General features: G+C 45.5%; 1 protein-coding gene across 1 annotated transcript in view; it reads right to left on the bottom strand.

Moving 5' to 3' along the window:
* The window catches only part of TMEM163 (transmembrane protein 163), a gene marked incomplete at its 5' end in the record, with an annotated part of 207,836 nt that extends 194,649 nt beyond the window's left edge, over positions 1-13,187 (bottom strand). The window contains 2 exons of the mRNA XM_081142189.1: positions 7,671-7,790; positions 12,992-13,187. Of these exons, the coding sequence (XP_080998315.1) occupies positions 7,671-7,790; positions 12,992-13,187 (316 nt within the window). The remainder of the gene's footprint in view (positions 1-7,670; positions 7,791-12,991) is intronic.
* Between the last annotated feature and the right edge of the window lie 6,616 nt (positions 13,188-19,803).

Here is a 19,803-nt window from a genome sequence, read left to right as displayed (position 1 = left end):
AGGGATTAGTGAAATTTAGCTAGGAAAACAGGTGGGGTCAGGAACAAAGGGCATCTGAAGCCAAGGGCAGAGCAGGTGCCTAGGTCTGGGGGCAAAAGGCAGGATGCAACATTAGAGGAACTACAAGGAGCATTTGGGAGCTAAAGTGGCAATAAACTGGGAGATGGGAGGAGTCCAGCCAGGAAGGAGGGACCAAGACCATGAGGCCTCATTTTAAGCAGAAGGGTCTGACTCAAGCAGTACTCAGCATTTCATCAGTAAGCGAGTAGCGCAGGGGTGGGGGCCACACAGAACCTTTGAAGCAAGACCACAAGGGTATGAAGGAGGAACCCAGAGGCAGGGAGCATTGTCAGGAGGAGGTTCCCAGACGACACCGCAGCCAGTTCCTCCCCTCTGGTTTCCACAGCATCCACAGTTATCACCCACCCAGCATGCTTACATGGAGAAAGTTATCCCACCAACACCCCCGGATACAGCTCACAAACTTTGTGCCTCATTCCACCACCCCTTCCCCCATCGTGTCACCTGGCTCAGCAGTGGCGGGCACACAGTGGTTGGGAGGTTGTTCCTGAAGATTCTCCACAACAAATCCACTTCATACAAAACTGTGAGAACAGTAGCTTGTGAAGAGTCGCATGCTATTTGAAAGACTAGCCAGGAAAAGACGCCATGTCTAACAGAAGTGGCACCTGGAAGGTGTGCACAGACACCATGCCTGGGCTTGCACATGCACAGGAAAGGGATAGAAGATACAAGACATTGGCAACAAAGCCTGTCCTTGGGGAGAAAGAACTGGGAGGGAGAGAGAGTTTAGGATGGGACACAGATCTACACTTATGTACTTCTGGTCTCAATTTTTAATGTACATACATGATGGGGCAAAAGTTGGTTTACAGTTGTTCATACAGAAAATAATACAAGAATAAATAATACAAGAATAAACTGTTTCAGGTAATCACAAGCTGTAAAACCTACTTTTCCCTACCTTGTATAGTGCTTTTATCAATAAAATAAATATAAGACCAGCAAACTACACAAAAAATCATTCTACAAGCAGAATGTAAGTTGCACGTTTAAGTCTTTGGTTCATGGAAATAATTTCAGAGTTGAGTCTCAGGGCACCAAAAGGCCATTGAGGTTCTTATACCTTTCCCATCTCACAGTGTGTCTGCTGAGAGAATACCTAAGCAAGCATCCAGACAGGTTTTGCGTTGTTTCTAGAAGAGTCACGCAATGTCATTTTACCTATCTCTCAACTCTTGGACTCGCAATTTAAAAATAAGAATAAGTACATTAATTCTACCATTTTTAAGGGTCAAGAGTTTACACTAAAATCAAATATATTATTTTTAAAACTTCCAAATATAATATCACTCCTTCCAGAAACTTTCTAATTCTTAAGTCTTCTGATTCACTAAATTTTTTTTAATGTTTTTATTGATTTCAGAGAGAGGAAAGGAGAGGAAAGAGAGATAGGAACATCAATGATGAGAGAGAGTCATTGATCGGCTGCCTCCTGCACGCCCCCACCTGGGGATCAAACCAGCAACCCAGGCATGTGCCCTGACCAGGAATTAAACTGTGACCTCCAAGGTCATAGGTCGATGCTCAGCCACTGAGCCACACGTGTTGGGCTGATTCACTAAATTTTTAAGTGAGCTTTTTCTGAGAAAATCTTGGGGTACTTTTTTTTTTAAATGAAGCTGTATATGTTGACCCCTGAGGATGTTCCCAATATATCTTCATTTCCCACAGAACATGTATTGAGTGCCTAAAATTTAACTTGCACTTAAAGGGGAGCAGAGTTTGCCACCCCAAAATATGTCTCTTTGGGATATTATTTAAGGCTGGTTAATTTTAAGAAACAGCAGATATCCCAGAAGCTCTGAAAAGCAGACAGAAGTGACCCTTTACAAAGGACAGTTACATTTGTAAGGGAAATCTCCACTGTAAGGGTGTTTCCCTCACTGTACCAAAAAGAGGAGGGTATCTAAATCTCTAGAAACTGTTACCAGTGGAGAAGGCTAGACTTAAATCCGTACACTATCTCACCCTTGTTTACTGTGCTTTTCCTGGTAACCTCCCATAATTGACTTCCCCATCCCCAACATCTTTAGTCTTTAGCTGAAGGTGATATTTAAGGTGATGGCTTCTGAGTTACTCAATATTCCTGGGTCTCTGCCATGTATACAGGAGGTATACATGCTATTAAATTTTAAGTTTTCTCCTGCTAATCTGTCTCATGTCAGTTTGATTATTAGACCAGCCAGAAGAACCTTGAAGGGTAAAGAAAAATGTTCTCCTACACCACACAATCAAACCTCAAAATGAGGCAGAATGCATTTTCCTAAATTTATTCTAACAATGACATTAATGATGTTAAAACTCTGAGTTTTGAAACGGAACTTGTGTTCTCTTTCTGGCCTCATTATTAAAACAGATTTTTTTAAGGTTTGTTCTTAACAGCACTGCCATTTTCTGTGCTGCCCACCGATTACAAACAGAAGCAATTCTAAAACCAAACTGAAATATTCAAGATGTGTTACCTTCTGGTTTCATGTCAGCATTTGGACAGGTCCAAAATCGCTATATTACCAACTAATATCAAAAATAGTTCACATTCCTTTCAAAGAACATATTCCTTTAAAAATACGTTCAAGTCACAAACTGAAAGTTCACCTAATTTTTCAAACTATACCATGAATGTCAACCAAAGTTACATGTATATCTGATTTAGCACAGACAGCTCAGTAATACTGATCAAAGCTAGTTGTATCATTAGGTCTTTTAGAAACTACTAATTTGAGAGAACACAGCATATCTGATCGCCTGGAAGCTTATATGAAGTGAAGGGTAACAGTCTTTATTTGCAATGTAGATGCTACGTTAAAATATGAAATTTCTCTAGCTGAAACAATGAAGTGTCCCAAAACTTGTACGTATCTATAACCTTCATTTCCAAACACACAAGAGACAACAGCATTTCTTTAGGTGCTCAGCTAAAAATCAGCATTTATGATTAAAGAAAAATGGCAGGTGAGAAAATAAAGAGGAATTCTGACTGACCCCAGCAGTTACAGCTCCAAAACACCACTCCTAGCGAGAGAACAGCCATAGGATGAGCCAGCTGTCTCAAAAACATCTGAATTGTTTATAAAATAAGCGAGACCTAAGTCTGGTATTGAAACCGAGGATCTTTATCATTTTGATTTGATTTGTAGCCTTAGTTTTAAAAAGTACTTCTTCTTCTACACATTTCACTGACCTTAGCCTTTCCCCTTGAAAAATCACTAACCCCTAAGACAGTACAAGACAACAGCCAGGTCCTCACTAATGGTTACAAGGTTTGAGCCTCTGGCAGCTCCCGAGCCTTAAGGTAGATGGACCGCCTCAGCTACCTCTCCACAAAACCAGACAGAGGGGCACCGAAGCTGAGCCCAGAGCTGTCCTCAAGACCTGAAGAAATGATTTACTACCCTTACCTCACCTTCGACCAATCAGCTCCTAACACATCCTCCAAACCTTGAATCCACGGTGTCTTGTGATTTTGCCCTATATAACCTGCTAGTTCCCTGCCAGCCAGCAGCCAGGGCTTTTCGAGCACAAGCTCACCCAACTCGGGACTGCCGCCAATCCTAAAGAATTCCTTTCTGCACTGTAAACTCTCGCTCCTTCATCATCTTTTGACTACTGCACGCAGGCAGGTGGACTCACATGTTGGGGTTTAACAACACTACCTAAACAAAACTTCAGATAAAGTTTATTTCTAAGAAATATTTTTCTAAATTATTTTCCTCCCACCTGAAAATGTTTTTAAAATATATCTCAGTTAACAATCTTGAGTACTGCATGCTCTTCCTGCCCCCAGAGAGATGGTAAACCATCCAACAGTGGCAAGAAGACATAGCGATAAATACGGCCTTCTCTTCACCATGATTATCACCCCTGCCAACACACACATGCACATGCACATGCACATGGCACACACTCCAAAGACTTCTCTGCCATCTCAAACAGGGACATGTTGGGATTCTGCAGCAATTCTCTCTAAAAATATTAACTGAATCAACATGACCATTTCATTGGATAGGACAGACTATTCATTTCATGCCATCTCTCAGTCAACACCCCAGGAGCTCCTTCTGACACTTTTTAAAAAATACATTTGCTATTTCTGAAACATAAAATTTTCCTTCAGATAGTAATTTAAGCATAACTTCAAAAGTCAATGTACACTGTTTAATCCCTATTGACTTTCTTTCCATTTGAAACTATGAAAAGGATTGCACAAAAGTGTGTCAACACGTAAATGATGCTTTAGAAAGGATTTTAAATATTTTATATTACAAATACATTTAGGAAACTAAAAAGTAAAACCAACAACCCTAACAATACAACCAAAGACCATCCTAAGGGTTTAAAATATGAAACACACACACACACACTATAGCTACTCCATATAGTTAAAGTAAGAAAAAATATAGTTCATCTATATTTTTTAGTTTAACTAAATCAAAACAAGTTAAATGTAACCTGGGAACAAATGGAATGTGTTATTGGTGGAAGTGGAGTTCTTGGGGTGCTGCAAGGAAAATAATTTCCTAAGGCCCCCACGGGGGGATGGGGTTTTATGGAAAGCTTTATTATGATGTGAAATTAAGGAGTTTCCCTTCTGAGGCCCCATCACTTTCCGTCTTACCATGGTAAAAGTCCAATCTTGTCTTCAGCAGGGCTAGAATTAAAGGTACCGCCCAGAATTTCTGTTCCATATTAAAGTGCAGTCCATTCCAGCATCTGGCTAGCTTAGCTTGTGTCCCCAGCTGCAGTCCACTGCACGTGGGGTCCGCTTGGCCATGGGCCATGTGGCTACTTAAGTCATATGGTTATGGTGAAAGAACAGGTGAGCGCTTGCAAGTGTGGGTCATGGGGCAAGAGAGAGCAAGAGCAAGCAAGAGAGAACAAGAGAAAGAAAACTTTTTGTCTGGGGATTTTAACCAGGAGCTTCTTCAGATTAACCAATCATCCTTTCGAGATTTCACATGCTTCTGATGGGGCTCACCCACTAGCTAATCCACTGTTCCCCAGGCTAGACTGACAAGCAAGCACCTTCCCAATGTCATCCCAACTTCACTGTGCATGTGCCCATCTCCCCCTTTGTTCGATCCCTTCCCCCAGTGATCTATAGGGAATGGACTGGTGGTTCCCTGGGGAGCACGAAACTGTAGCTTCCTGGTGAAGCTGCTCAAATGACCATGCTTATAATGTCTGGCCTCCCCTTTGCTCTCTTCCTATTATTAATAGCTAATTAAAATAATAAATGTACTACAGAAAACAACTAAGATCATGACATTATACGCCAATGCCAACATTTTATAGGCAAGAAGTTAGAGTATTTGACTTAAATACTACGGACAAAAAAGGGGGCCACATAATGTATAAACCTAACAAGCTCAGGGGAGGCCTGCATGGCGGGCCTCACAAACTCAGAGACCAAAAGTAACCACATAGGATGGTCTGAACATAAAAATTCCTAAATAAAAGCTAGTCATGGCAGTAATAACATTCTAGGCCTGTAGGTTCCTTGACAAAGGTCAGTCTTTACCTTAAGTGAGACTGTCTATTGTCTATTTTTGCATCTAAGATAACATATCTTTGGAATGTCAGAGTAACCGCCCCTTTTTCCAGACCTCTCAAGGTACACCCAACATAGTTGTTAACTACCCTGTACCCACCAATGTTTGTGCCTCTCCCATTTTCTTTTTACCCATCTCAGAGATTTCCCTGCTTTGCTTTCTCCTGCTTCCCTAATCTACCACCAATGAATTTCATCTACCTCCTCTGACTGCTCTTACACCGCCTCCTTTTATTCTAATGTATAAAATAAGCTGTAAAACTGCCATTCTCGGAGTCATTTTCTCAATCTGTTGACATTTTGCTTCCTGGCGATTGTTGTCAGTTTGGCTCAAATAAACTCTGATAAGACTTTTTCTTAGGCTGGACCTTCTTGTCAACAACACTTGCTACAACAAAGATGTAAAATCATTTTATAAAGAAAAAAAAACCCTTTTCCAAAGCAACATTCTAATTCCATATGCATTATGCAACAGACTCTTCCTATTAAAGGAAATGGAACCAAATTTTCAAGATAACCCAACTGATCCAAGCATAACATGTGAAACCAAAATGTCCTCAAAAATTGTCCCTGTTATGAGATTAAGTACATCAAATGTAGTGTCACTCTTCCAAAGGAAAAACTTACTCAATATTTCTTCACATTCAGGGCGCCACTCGAACACCCACAAGATAAAGTGCTAACAGCTCTATTAGACACAAGGACGCATCTGAATGACTGTCATTCTGTTTGTAAACCACCTCCATTCATTCCATTCTCTTGCCTCACATATGTAAATCGTGGTGTCTGATCTGAGCCTGCCAACAGCCACCACAAGCAAATTATCCTCCAGGGACAGCAATCCGGCTTGTTATTCTTGTTTCAGCATAAAAAAAAAAAAGGAAGAGAGGAAGCAGCAGCTATTTTCAGGAATTATAATTCCTCTAGATTAGATTTCTGGCTCACAGCTAAATGTTTATACCCTGAAATGCATTACCCTGTTTCAAAATGTTTGGCTTTTCTTGAGAGCCAAGATATGGTACAATGTTTCCAATATAAATTGCTTTAAGTAATATATGCCTAGTTTTGCCGGGGGCATTTGGTCAGAATCTAATATTCCCTCTTGGGAGCCAACACCAACTCCGGGCAGCAGATCTAACTGTGCAGAATTGAATTTTAAACAACACAGAGCCCTGTCTTCCAGCGGACACAGTCCTTTTTTCCTCCTATTCTGAGGGTTGCCACATGACACACTTTGTCGGGTGCTTCTCACTTAGAATATAGATCTTTCTATTAAGGTAATAAACTAATTGCAAAAGGCATTCCTTTTTTCCCCCTAAAATTAAAAAGCACTGGTTTCTACCAAGGTTGAGCTGAAGCTGAATGCCAAAGCCTAAGCTCGAGAATCACGGCGCGATCAATAGAAATAGACGGCACGTGTACACTTCCAAAGGCTGCAAAGGTGAGCTGAGAAAACCACGTCAGAGGGCCTCCTACCCCGCAGACAGGATTAGCCATAGGTGGGAAGAGCTCAACTGTCTTAGTTTTTCTTGATTGTAATAAATGTTTTTGTTTCTGTGGCCACTGAAACCTTGAAAGAGGACCCTCTCATTTTTCCTTCATAAAAATATGTGCCCATAATTTTATTCCAAACCTTAAAGGGAATATAACCGGGAGAAGGGAGGGGATGCCTGCAGTAGTGTGCACTCATCGGATTGCATCAGGCTCAAAATATGAATCTCAAGGATGTACACTTGTCACGTCAGCCCGAGCTGAAGGCAGCCACCAGGAGAATATGTTCCCTGTCCAGCTGGCAGCTGGAATCGACTTCCACAAACCCACAGACTGATGCGAGCCAAGCCTCCCAAGCACCGCTCTCCATTTCTTCCCTCCTCAGCGGACAGAAGCCATTTTACTCATTTACAAGCACCCTGACTATCCAACCATCTAAAACATTTTACTCATCAATAATAGTCAACTAAAAGCAAAAGCACCCCCCGCAGGAGTCAGAGACAGGCAGCCCGGGCACATCATGGATCGGCAAGGCTCCCATACTCACTAAAGGCGGCCACGGCCAGGGCCAGCGTCACGATAATGGAGAACCAGGAGACCCACAAGGCCTTCTTTCGGTAGTTCTGGGCTTCGTGGGGTTTTAGCCGAGTGCTGCTTTCTAGTAAGCCTGACAAAAGGAAGGCGAAAGGGAAGTTAGATGTTTTCTTATTAAGAAACCCACAGCCAGAGCTACATTTCCTTAACCAAGGATTGCAAACTCCCAGCCCTTGGGCCAAGTGTGGTTTTACGATTAGGAGAGTTCACATGGAAATCAGGCTTTCTGGCATCTCTTGAAAAGATCAGAGGAAATACCTGGCATATGTTCCTGCAAGGTAACAGCAGCTGTTTCTTTATAAGGGCCCTGCAAATCCCACCATTCCCTGACCTGACCTTTGAACCCAGCCCTACCCCCACCCCCATGTTAACTAGCTAGGCTCACGCAGGAAAACAACGCCAACAGCCCACCCACATTTAGTTAGCCATGCAGGCTCCTCAGCTATGGGCATTGATTTGCATTGATCCACCTGCGAGGTCCCAACTGGTGGGCTGGGTTTTGCCCAAAGCAATGAGTCATGGAATACAAATGCCCACAGTGCTCCCTCAATGACAGGTAACAGGAGAAGGACCATTTCTTATTAACCACCACCACCAGGAGCCGCCAGACCTAAATTACATGCCATTTTCCCTTCTCTCCTCCTGCTCTATAGTAGCCATCCCTTTGTACCAAGCATATGTTGAAAAACTCTTAGAATAGTGAAGTGGGTAAACCTGCTAAAACTGGAAGTAGCTTTCCAGATAGGCCATGTGTAAGAGAGGTTTGACTTTTGTCTCCTGGGCTTTCAATTGAGAGTCCTTGACAACAGAAATTCGAGACTCCCGGGCAATGCCCACACCTCGACTGCCTTGGGTTGAAGATTAAAACATCTTCAGTATGATCCCAATTTATATTCTTTCTTCTCCTTTGAAAACAGATCATATATGGCATGTTTTTGTTTCAAAAAGAACCAAATTCTCACTCAAGCATTCTACATAACAGGAGCTGATGACACCATCTCTGACTAGAGAGCCGACCACATACTTTCACAGGTGGGGCAGCCGCATCCCAACAGCTCCAACGGATGAAGAAATTGGTAGTTAAAGCTTAGGCACCATTTCGTAAAATATGCACAGGGTGCAACATATTACACCTATGCATCATGTAAAAGGCATCATCTTCTTAGACCAAGAAGGCATCGCACTAAGCCTCTGGTTGCCAAAAACTGTGTTCTGTTGCAAATTATAGCAAGACCCTGTTAAAACTTCTCAGTTCCATTTACTACCCAGCCTTAAGCACCCTGACCAAGTTCTGAACAAAACAAGAGGGAATACTCAGAGGTTGCTTAGCCAGCCCAGTTTATAGCTCAGAGATTTTGTAATAATTGAAACCTGTATACTTACAAAGGATCAAAAGATAGATAAGATTGCTAAAGGTAGGTTTAAACACCATCTCCATCACCTCATGGTAAAATCTCCCCAAATCTTCCTTAATGCATGAATGCACTTGGATGGAAAACAGAAAAACCTCCCTTGTCAAATTCTGCCCTAGGTACAAGGGATTTCAAATTAAAATCCCTTTGTCTATTTCCTTTGTCTGCATCTTCTCTGGCTGCTGAAAACACCCCATTCAAATTTCAAAATCACCGTGTCCAGTTAAAGCCACAACCTAAAACAAGCACTCCGTACACACTCCCAATAATTTCCCTTTTTCCAAACGATATAAAAATCTTCCTTTCATCCTGGCAAATTGATTTTCAGAAGTGAGGCTGTAATGTGTAAGTAATGACTCAAATAAGCAGTTAATCTGCTGGGTATTTCGACAGCAACAATCTCGAGAGGTTTATCTACTGGGGGTAAAAACAAGGTTCCTTTTAGAAGTAGATTTAATTTTCTAAGAGAAACGCAATGATCTGCATTTTCTATTCTGCCACGTGGCATTTTTCCTTCCAAGATCAGCAGTTTCCAACAATATGACTGACCATATAGACCAATCTACACGCCTCACCCCTCAGGGGGCCAGCACCCCCAGGAAGGGGTTCAGGACCACAGCCCACAGAGGCTAGACTGTCCTGCTAAGGGGGGCACTTGGGTCCTCTTAACAGGAGGACTGATGGTTCTTCCCCAGATCTAACCCTATGTGTTCCTCCCCCATGAGATTTTTTAAATTAAAAAACTGCAGTAAAGGCAATGAGAAGACTGTCCATGAAGGGAGGAACTTTCCCATTTCTATCCAATCTTTGTTATTTCCTGCTACTTTTCCTCTCTAAAAATACAGCGAACATCAAGAATGAAAAATTTTCTCCTCAAAGGGAAATGGAGTATAACCTCTGAAGACCCAGCTTGGAAATGGCCTGCACACAGATGCCTCTGTCTCTGCTCCCATGTTGGCTGCATGCACACTTGCAAGCCAGGGAGATGTGGTGAGAATTTCTGAAGTTTTCAGGAAGCTGTGCTTCCAAAGTAGAAAAAAGGTAGCAGTCTAGAGAAGCTAAGGCAGGCCTCAGACAGTTGGCCTCCGCATTCAAATTTCTAATCTCACTCAAATTTCACATATTTGTAATTTGGGCCAGGCAATAGTAAGCATAAGGTTGTACTAATGAATGATTGTTATCTTATTATTTAAGGGGGGTGGATGCAAATACACGTGGGACGGTTGAAGCCATCAGGCATTTCCATGCTACTATGAATTAATTCCAATTGTTTTCTCCTAAAGAGTTAGTCATGCCTGGATTCTCTGAAGGGGAATATTCATTAGATAGGAAGGTAGTGGGAAATGTTGAAGCATATCACCCAAGGCTAGGATAGGCCCAAAGGCTTGGGGCAGAAGGACAGAAAACACTTGTGGAGAGAAGAGTGGATTTTAAAAGGGAGCCAGTGAAAATGCCTAAGACAAATGTGGCCTATATTTTGTGTATTTAGTCCCTAAAGTTCTCAGACCACAGAGCTCTTGCTCCCTGAACCACAAGGCTCAACCAAATGGCACTGCAGCTATTAACATTATGAGCTAGCTAGGTTTCTGGAACCAGCCCACATCACTAAGGGAAAAATACCTCCAAATTCTCAAAACACTAGATTATAAAGCAAGCCTTTGACTGGAGTTAGCAGCAGTCTGCAACAGGGCCCTGATAGCTCAGAAGAAAGTTAGGACAAGAGAGAAAGCCAAACATAGGTACACATCCAGGGTACCCAATTCTCACAAGGCCTATAGGTATTTAGGCCTAGAAGCAAGCAAACCAGACATGGTGGAGCGATGCACAGCAGGCAACTGCTAAGGTTTCTTTCTCCCCAAATCTTCTCACCATCAGGAAGAAGGCAGCAACCATCCAAGCATTCCCAAGGGATGCAAAAATCAATATTGGAAAGATGAGGGGCCCATAAGGAAAAATAACACAAACACAAAATATTTTGATAAGCCTCCCCAGGTAACTTCCGATTTATTTAATAAAGATGACTCATTCACCATTAACTCTTTGCTGTCAGGAATAGGTTAAACAAAAGAATATCACACTTTCCCTTTCAATGCCACCCAGCATGGGGTCTTTGGGGGACAGGGTTCATCCTAACAGAGAGGCTGTGTATGGCATGCAAAGCTTTCACAAAGTAACAGTTTATGAACAGTGAATGCTTTCATGCTATCACATAATGGAAAATGAAATTCACTAGACCAGTGAAAACTAACCTTAAGAACCAATTCAGATGGGCTTTTTTACACTTGAGCATTAACTACAAAATGATGCTAAATATCTACTCGCCCTAGCACTTTTTTCCCTCCTATCATTTTGTGGGGTGGGGAGAAATAGGCCAGCTCTTACCAATGACCTGCAATGCTACAAAAATACGCTCAGCCCAGAGTTGTCTTTCTTCAATACCAAATTCGTAACTGCTGCAATATTAGTTGCCAAGGGAAAGGTAATTAACACCACCTATAATAAAACTGACAGGTCTTGTTGGGTGCTTGTGATGTCACCAACCATCAACTCTAAAATGATAGCCAGTCCTGTGAGAATCTGAGGAGAAACTGCAACATCGGTGCCCAACTCGTTGCAACTGGAGCTGCTCCAGATCTCGCGGAGCTCGCTACCGATTCTCAGAAAATTGCCGTTTCCATGTCATTCTATTTCACAGGCTTCGGTTTACATTTCCTAAGAGGGAAGAGATCGTGCATCTGCACACTAAACCGGAATAAAAATGTACAGGAGATACTAAGAATAGGACAGAAACCTGCTAAGATTGCTAAGACTAAAATATAAAAATCCGCCACAGCCAACAAAAAATAAGGCGTCCAAGAAAAGGGGGTGGCAGTGGCGAAGAGCCGGCTCCCCTTGAAGGGCCTGGCTGCGAGGGTCCCGCTTCGGCCACTGGCCGGTTTTCGCAGAACCAGAGTCTTTTTAGGGGGGGGGGGTCTCTCTGGACTTGAATTCCGCAAGAAGCAGAAAAGATAGAGACGTCGCCAGGAACAGGGCTTCGAGCGGAAAGCAAACAAGGGAGGGAGGGAAAGAGAGACGGAGGAGGAGAGAGACACGGGAATGAACCGGGGCGTCTCTCCCATTTCATGCGGGCAGCTCAAAGTGGGCCTCGGCCGTCGGTCAGGAGGTGGGGTCTGGCCTTCCAGGAAAGGGGCGTTTGCGAGGTTCAGGGCCAGGGTCTCGGGAGTGATTCTGAAGAAGGTGGAGACGTGCGCTCCGGGCACCACCGGGTTTCGGTGGCATTCGCCCCGATGAGGCTGGCAGACCAAACCAGGTGTCCCAGTCCTCTGCCCTCACCACCGGACACCCCACGGTAAACTGGGTGCCCTGTAAATGAAGGTCGGGGCCGCCCGACTCCCGGCGGCCGCTGAGGGACACCTCAAGGCGCAACCCACAGAGGGAAATTACCCCGGAGCCGGTGGAGGTCGGCGGGGCTCGGGAAGGAGGGCGCTCGGGGCTCAGGTCCCTCCCAGCCGAGCGGAGGCTGCAGCTCCCCAGGAGCGCTCGGCTCCAAAGCAAAAAACAGCCTCCCGCAAACTTTTCCAGGGGGCCCCGGAGGGGCAGGGGCAGGGGCTCAGGCCGCGGGGAGCAGGGAGCGGGGCCCTGCGCGCTTCCCCGGAGGCAGCAGGTTCTCGGGTTCGGAGGCGGCGCCGCCCGCGGGAGGTGGGGCTGCAGCTCGCAGCGCTCCGCGCCCCCGCCGGGAAGTCCCTGCTCCGCGCCCGGCGCAGCGGGGAGCGGGAAGCGGCGGGGTCCTCGCCGCGCCGGCCCGGCCCGGGGAAGGGGAAGGGGCCGCGCCGGGGAAGGGGACCGGGCAGCGCGCGCTCACCTCGATCCTCCAGCCCGTCGCTGAACTGGCCGCTCTGGCTGATCCGCAGCTGCTGCCCCTCCTCGGGCTGCGGCGGCTCGCCCGCCGGGGGGCTCAGCGGGCCGGGGGCAGCGGCCAAGGGCGCGTGGCCCCGGGGCCGCGGCGGGACGGCAGGGCCCGCGGTGCTGCGGCGCTCGCTGCCCGCGGCCGTGTCCATGGCGCGGGGCGGCGGATGTCGGCGGCGGCGGCGAGAGCGGCGGGGACTTGAGTCAGAAGTGCGAGGCGCCGCGGCTCCGAGCGCGCGGAGAGACGGACGGACCGCGCGGCGAGGGCGGGCGGGCGCGGCGAGTGGAGGTGCGCGGGCTGCAGGGGGCGGGGGTGCGGAGGAGCCGCGCGGCCCGTGGCTGCTGCCGCGTAGTCGCCGCCGCGCTCCGCCCCCGGGGCAGGTGCAGGCGGCGGGGACCCGCCCCGAGGCCCCGGCGCCCGAACCGGCGCACGGAGAACAGTGTGGAAAGAGGGCTTCGGCGGGGCCAGTCGCCCCGAGGTTCCAGGGAACTACTGGGGGCGCGGGACGGCACCGGCTGGGCCTGGGGTGGGTGTGGCGGGAGACCCGCCCCGCCCGCGCCGCGCGATGGTGCCCACGGGGGACCCCCTCGGGCCCGATTTCCCCCGCCGTCCGGGAAGCCGGCGGCCGCGCTGGGGCAGGAGAGCGGGCGGCGCCCTATCCTGGCATCTTCCCCGCCTGGAGCGGCGCGGGCTTCAGCGGCTCGCCGAGCCTCCGCCGGGGCTGCCATCCTCGCCGCCCAGCCCGGGAAAACGGGGTTCACCCGCCCCCAAGCCCGTGCGTCCCGGGCCTTCTCTAGAGGCGTTGATTGCCCGCCCAGGTTTTCTCTTCAGCACCAACCTAAGGGGAGCGAGCACCCCTGGGACCCCTGGGCGCTCTAGGAGATGTTTGGATCCCAAGGCTCCCCCATTGCTTCTACCCCCAGGCCTTTGTCCAGCCCCCCCCCGCGACCCCCCAGCTCGCTCTTTTCCGTCTGAGTTGTCCAGCCTCGCGGTTCCTCGGGGCTGAAGCTCCCCTGAGCGCCCGGCGCCACCGCCTCCGCCTCTGACCGCGCGGAGCGGGACCCCGCGCGGTGCGGCTGGTTCCCCGCAGCGAGGCAGCGCCGGGCCGGGGCCCACGCCGGCTCTGCAGCGGCCCCAGGGGCTCAGAGGCGGGCCGGCCATTTGTCAGATTTATCTGGAATTGAACGGTGTCAACATCCAAACTGTAGAGTCTAGATTTCATTTTTAAATCGAAATTTAAAATTTAGATTTCGTCTCTAAATTTAATGAGCGCTAAAATACCAATGCCTTATTTAAAAGCCTGCCTACTTTGGGGGGGTAGGCACCCCGATTTTTGTAGAATAGCCAGTTTCCTTTCTCCTCTCTTCGCCTGCGGTTGGGATCGGAATGGGATTTAAGTGCCTTTGCTGCGTGGTGGACACATCGCTGGAAATGGGAAGAGGGTTTCATTTTATGTTAGGGTGTCGGGTTGGAATGGGAAGATCTGAGTTGACCTTGACCAACTCACTTTACCTTTTGGATCACTAATTTTTTTAACTACAAACTGAAAGAGTTGGACTATGTCATTTCAAAGGCCCCTTCCTGCCAGGAAAAGAGGGTGGGAGGGAGGGAAGTGAAAAAGAAGGAAAAGAAAGATAACTGCTCTGATTGCTTGGGTTAAAAACAAACAAACAAAAAACAATAAAAAAAAATTCTACCTCCAGTCTTTGTTTTGTCCTTGGAGGGTAGGCAAACCTTCAGGTGTTTGTAGCCAGACACCGACACACCCGCAAAGCCCACCTCCTTGCTGTCCCACAGACTCCTTCCCCCCAGGTTTCCCCATGTGATCCCTCTGTCGGTGGCTCTCAAACATCACAATCACCTGGGGAGTTGACGCACTAAAGTACCCAGCGTTCTCCCACTGCTCGAGATCCCACACCACAGGTGATGGAATTGGTCTGGTCTAGGACCTGGGCATCAGTATTTCTTAAGCTCACTCCCCTTTCTAAAATCTGGGAAGCTTGTGTTTGTTTGTTCATTTGTTTGTTTGTTTGTTGAAATGCTGAGTGCCCCTCCATGCTTTGAGATTCTGATTAAGTAGATCTGAAATCTGGATGGAAACCTTCATTTGAATCTCTCTCTCTCTCTCCCTCTCCCTCTCTCTCTCTCTCTCTCTCTCTCTCTCTCTCTCTCTCTCTCTCACACACACACACACACACACACACACACACACCAAGGACTGTGTTCTCTCAAAGGAGCAAGTCTCATTGTTCTTTCCTCTGGGTCCTCAGATTAGTTGTCGAGTCCAGCTCATCCAGACGTGAATGTGCAGGTGAGCACCCAGAATTCTGGCTACAATGCAGATTCTAACTCAGTAGATCTTGGTTGGAAGCTGAGATTTCTAACAAACCTCCAGGTGCTGCTGACACTGCTGGCTTGAAGACCATACTTTGAGAAGTAAGGATCTGGGAGTTATTTATTATTCATGGGATAAATATATTTTATAAAGTTCCAGATGCCCTGGTTCAGTAAGCCATTCTTATCTCCTCCGGAAAGGTTTCTCTGACTCCAGCTCTCCCTGGGCGCTCCTTTTTGTGAACTGTAAATATTTAATAATTCACTGCCTGTTTCATGTGTAAGGCAGGGATTGTGCTGCTGGCCTGATTACCATCTGCACTTACCCACATCTACCTGGACGCCAAGGACACAGAGTTTCCCCAAACAATCTCTGCCAATGGACTGGGAGATAACATTAGCTTCCATTCTTGGAGAACATAATATGTGCCATGTACCTTGCTAAGTGTTTTACATGCATTGTCTCCCTCACTCAACTACTACTAGCTTTGTTTCACAAAGGAAGAAATCAAAGCAAAGTCTCCTGTTAAGCTCTGTCTAGCATTGCAGCCCACAGCGGCACTGCCCCCTAGAGGGCATTTTGGAAATTTGCAATTGCTTTAATTGGCTACCACAATGATAGGAGAAACAGGGATGGGGTGGCCAGGGATGCAGGAGGTCCCCCCATGCACAGGACTTTGCAGCACACTGATTGTTTGTATTCCACATGGCTTTCATATGTCAGACTAGACATTTGGAGCGGATAAAATGTGCTTCTAATTGCATTAAAACTTTAATTTTGTTTACATATAGACCCAAAATAGTATTTTCGCACAATTTGAATACGCACTGGTGTTGAACAAATGCAAAAAAGAGTCTGGAGGCTTCGCTAGAAATAAATGATAAAGATTCACAAGAGTCTTGCTGTTTACAAACTGGAAACACAGCTAGGCAAAAAAAACAGAAGTCTTCTGAAGAAGAAAGAAAAGTAGAGTTTGTACCGTAAAAAGTGCTTTCTTGAGAATAATCAGTCCTACATTCTTAGCCCTAAGATTGGTCCAGGAGAGTTACCACTCAAATGTCAGGCAGTCTGGATGAGGGGTGCAGGTGTATATCCAGGCATTGACACAGGACTAGAAAGTTCAAAAGTTTAAGTTCCCAGGCTAGTTAAAACAATTGAATCATTTCCTCATGCCTCAACCTACTTAATTTTAGTAATTTAGCAGCTTGCCTATAGTGATTCCATTTTATTTCTTCACTCTATTCCTTATTTCCACCTTTTTGATGAGGATTTGTCTCTCAGAAAACATTGTAAATCAAGCAAAATGTTTTAAAGTGCCTCAATGCCAATGAGGCAATGCCTTCTTTGAATCCATTATGTCCCTCAGAGGGTGAATATGGGCTAGAGACATGCTTTCCATAAATGAGTGTGTAGTCAGCTCAGCATTTATGCCAATATTTAGGTTAAAGCATTAGGGAAGGACCAATTAAGACATTATTATTGCATATTAGTTTCAGAGCTCAGCCTCAGTCTTAAGAATAGGTCAGTTCAGTTAAACAGTTGCCTCATTTCAGGAGGTGATGATGCAGATGGCCCCCACCATTAGGTCTATGGACTGTGATACAAGCAGTCAGGTATTTAATAAAAGGCATCTCTATGGAAATAACAGAAAAACAACAGTTAATGATTGAAGCAGGCTTAATCCCAGTTTCTGAGTTCTGAAGGCAGTCAGTAGAGACTTCCAGATGTCTGGCTCAAAGCATCTTCAGATGGAGTGAAGGCAGGCAGCGACAGTCTGACAAATTCTCCTGGTTTGCAGCTTTAATGTCACTGGTGATTTTTCTGTGACTGGCACAAAGATTGTCCATATATGAGCTGTTGTGGTGATTCCTCTGAAGTTCATATCAAGTTGTTCCACTTTAGCTCTCATGGCTTTGAGAAAGGGCAGTTTTAATTCTCAATGATTACAAGTCAAAGGATGGGAGAAAAACTGGAAACATTAGTTTGCAGAGTCATAGCCAGATGCTGGAGGAAACTAGAATTCAGGATCCAATCCAACTTACACATAGGAGCAAAGCCTCAGAAGACAATGAACAGTACTAGACTCTAATACCCACAACAGTGTATTAAGAAATATAATTTTCTCCCTGAAATCACCCTCATTTTTACCAAACATAGCTAAGTTAAGACTAATTTGTTTGGAAAATAAGTCTCATTTCAATAAACTTGGCCCGTTATTTGTATAGGAGCCACAAAAAGAGTAATTAGCCATATAGGCTCTTTGAAATTTGCTTTGCTGTGATTTTTCTTAAGGAATCATCAGGTTGAACTTTAAAAGGCTTCTCAAAACCAGAAAAGCCAAGGCAAGGACTTGCCATCAGACTTTGCCTATAATACCTACAGATTTGGGTGAGTTCCTCTCTTCTCAAGGTTCCCAAAATATTTTGAGGTGCTTGCACCTCACTGATAGTGACTCCATTTTATTTCTTCACTAGATTTTCTATAAATGCAACTACAATCATATGCCCTATAACAACGTTTTGGTCAATGAAGGACTTCACACATGCCAGTGGTCCCATAATATTATAATGAAGCTGACAATTTTCTCTCACCTGGTGATATTGTGGCCATCTTGGCCCTCATAACGCATTACACAAATATTTACCATTGCATTATAGTTGCCTACAGTATTCAGTACAGGGACATCCTGTACAGGTTGATAGCCTAGGAGATGTAGGGGAACAGAATCTGTCATCCCAAAATATGCCTACCTGGCATAAGGTTTATTTTAGGCTGGTTGACTTTAAGAAACAGCAGACATCAGAGCAGCTCTATAAACCAAGTGGGAGCTACCCTTTGTAAAAGATATTTACATGTGAAAGGTAAATCTTCCTGTCCAGCACTAGGGGAATGACCCTTCCTCTAGACTAGAAACTCAATGCAAAAGACCAGGACTTAAATCTGCAACTTTACCCTTATTTAACCACCTGACTGTGGTTTTCCTGGTAACCCTCTATAACTGACTCCCCCAACATCTTCTTTTGTCTTCAGCTAAAGATGGTATATAAGATGGCAACCTCGGTCATCTTGGCAGTTTACTGTTTTCCCAGCGCTCTCCCACGTGTACAGAAGGCGTACATGTTACCCAACTTTTGTTTGCTTTTGTCCTGTGACTCTGTCCCTCGGGAACTTCTAGGCCAAGAACCAGTAAGGGTATAGGGAAAATTATTTTTTCTCCCCTACAGTGTCAATGTAGAAACAAACATCCAAACCTATAAAGGATGTTATAAAATTTTATTTGAGCCACACTGATGACATATGCTGGGAAGCAAGGTCTCAAATGCTTCTGAGAATGACAGTTTTGCAGTTTCTTCTATGCATTTGAAGTTAAGGAAGGAATGTAAGGAAGCTTACCTGGAGATGGGAGAAAGCAAGGTGGGGGTTGGATTCAGGATAGTTAACAAGAGTTCGAGCTCTCTTGAAGGTGGTTATGCTTATTTCAAAGGTACAGACAGGGCTTGCTTAAGGCAAAGATAAACCTTTTACTAAAGAAGTTATATGCCTGGGGCGTGACTGCCCACCATGACCTGCTCAGTTAGGAATTTAGGATCAGATCACTCTGTGAGGTTACTTCCCATAGAACCCTTTTCCATCCACAAGAGCAATAGGCTATCCCATGTAGTCTGGCGATGTAGCAGGTTATACCATCCAGGTTTGCTTCAGTGCACCCTGTGATGTTCGCACCATGAAATCACCTAATGACACGGTTCTCAGGATGTATCCCTCTATTAAGTGACGTGTGCCTTTATTGTAGAAGTCTAGGGAATATTTTACTTTGTTCACCATTTTGGGAAATCAGGACACTGAAGCCAGTCCCACTCCTGGCAGCTGAGTCAGCAGTCAGCACATCTGCACCTGTCAACGGTGTAACTGACACAGCCCAGTAATTCCTTACGTATATGAATCTTTTTATTTAGCCTGTACCTAAAAATAAAAGGCAAATGTGAGAGGTAACAAGCATTTGTTTGAGACCCAAAGGAATAGCTATTCTGGAAGCACTGATTCAGACAGAAGCCCAACCAGTGCTCTGGTTAGGAGGTGAAGGCAAGGGGTGTTTATGAGAAAGGGAAGGGGAACAGTTACATGAATAGAAGGAAGGAGTCTCTATGGCTGTAGATAAGCAAACATAGTGATGCTCATTCTAAAGAATATCTTTAATTTCCAGTTGGGTAGTCATAGCAAAGCGTTGTTTGGCATACAGTGCTGCTTCAGGCTCAGTCCAAAGGCTATTTGCCCAGTTTTAATATTCCCAAGGTGAGACAAGTAAGAAGCAAGTACAAAGAAGTTCCTCTGGGATGGCAGCTCCGACTCCATTTTAAAGTGGTTTCGTTTACATTATTTTTCACAAGATCTTATTTCAAAATGTCAAAAATTAAGAAGTATCAATAATATT

Source organism: Miniopterus schreibersii (assembly GCF_964146895.1).
Source record: "Miniopterus schreibersii genome assembly, chromosome: 7".
NCBI classification, from domain to species: domain Eukaryota; kingdom Metazoa; phylum Chordata; class Mammalia; order Chiroptera; family Miniopteridae; genus Miniopterus; species Miniopterus schreibersii.
Note: the sequence above shows the minus strand (reverse complement) of the source record. Positions and strands in the feature narration are given on the sequence as shown.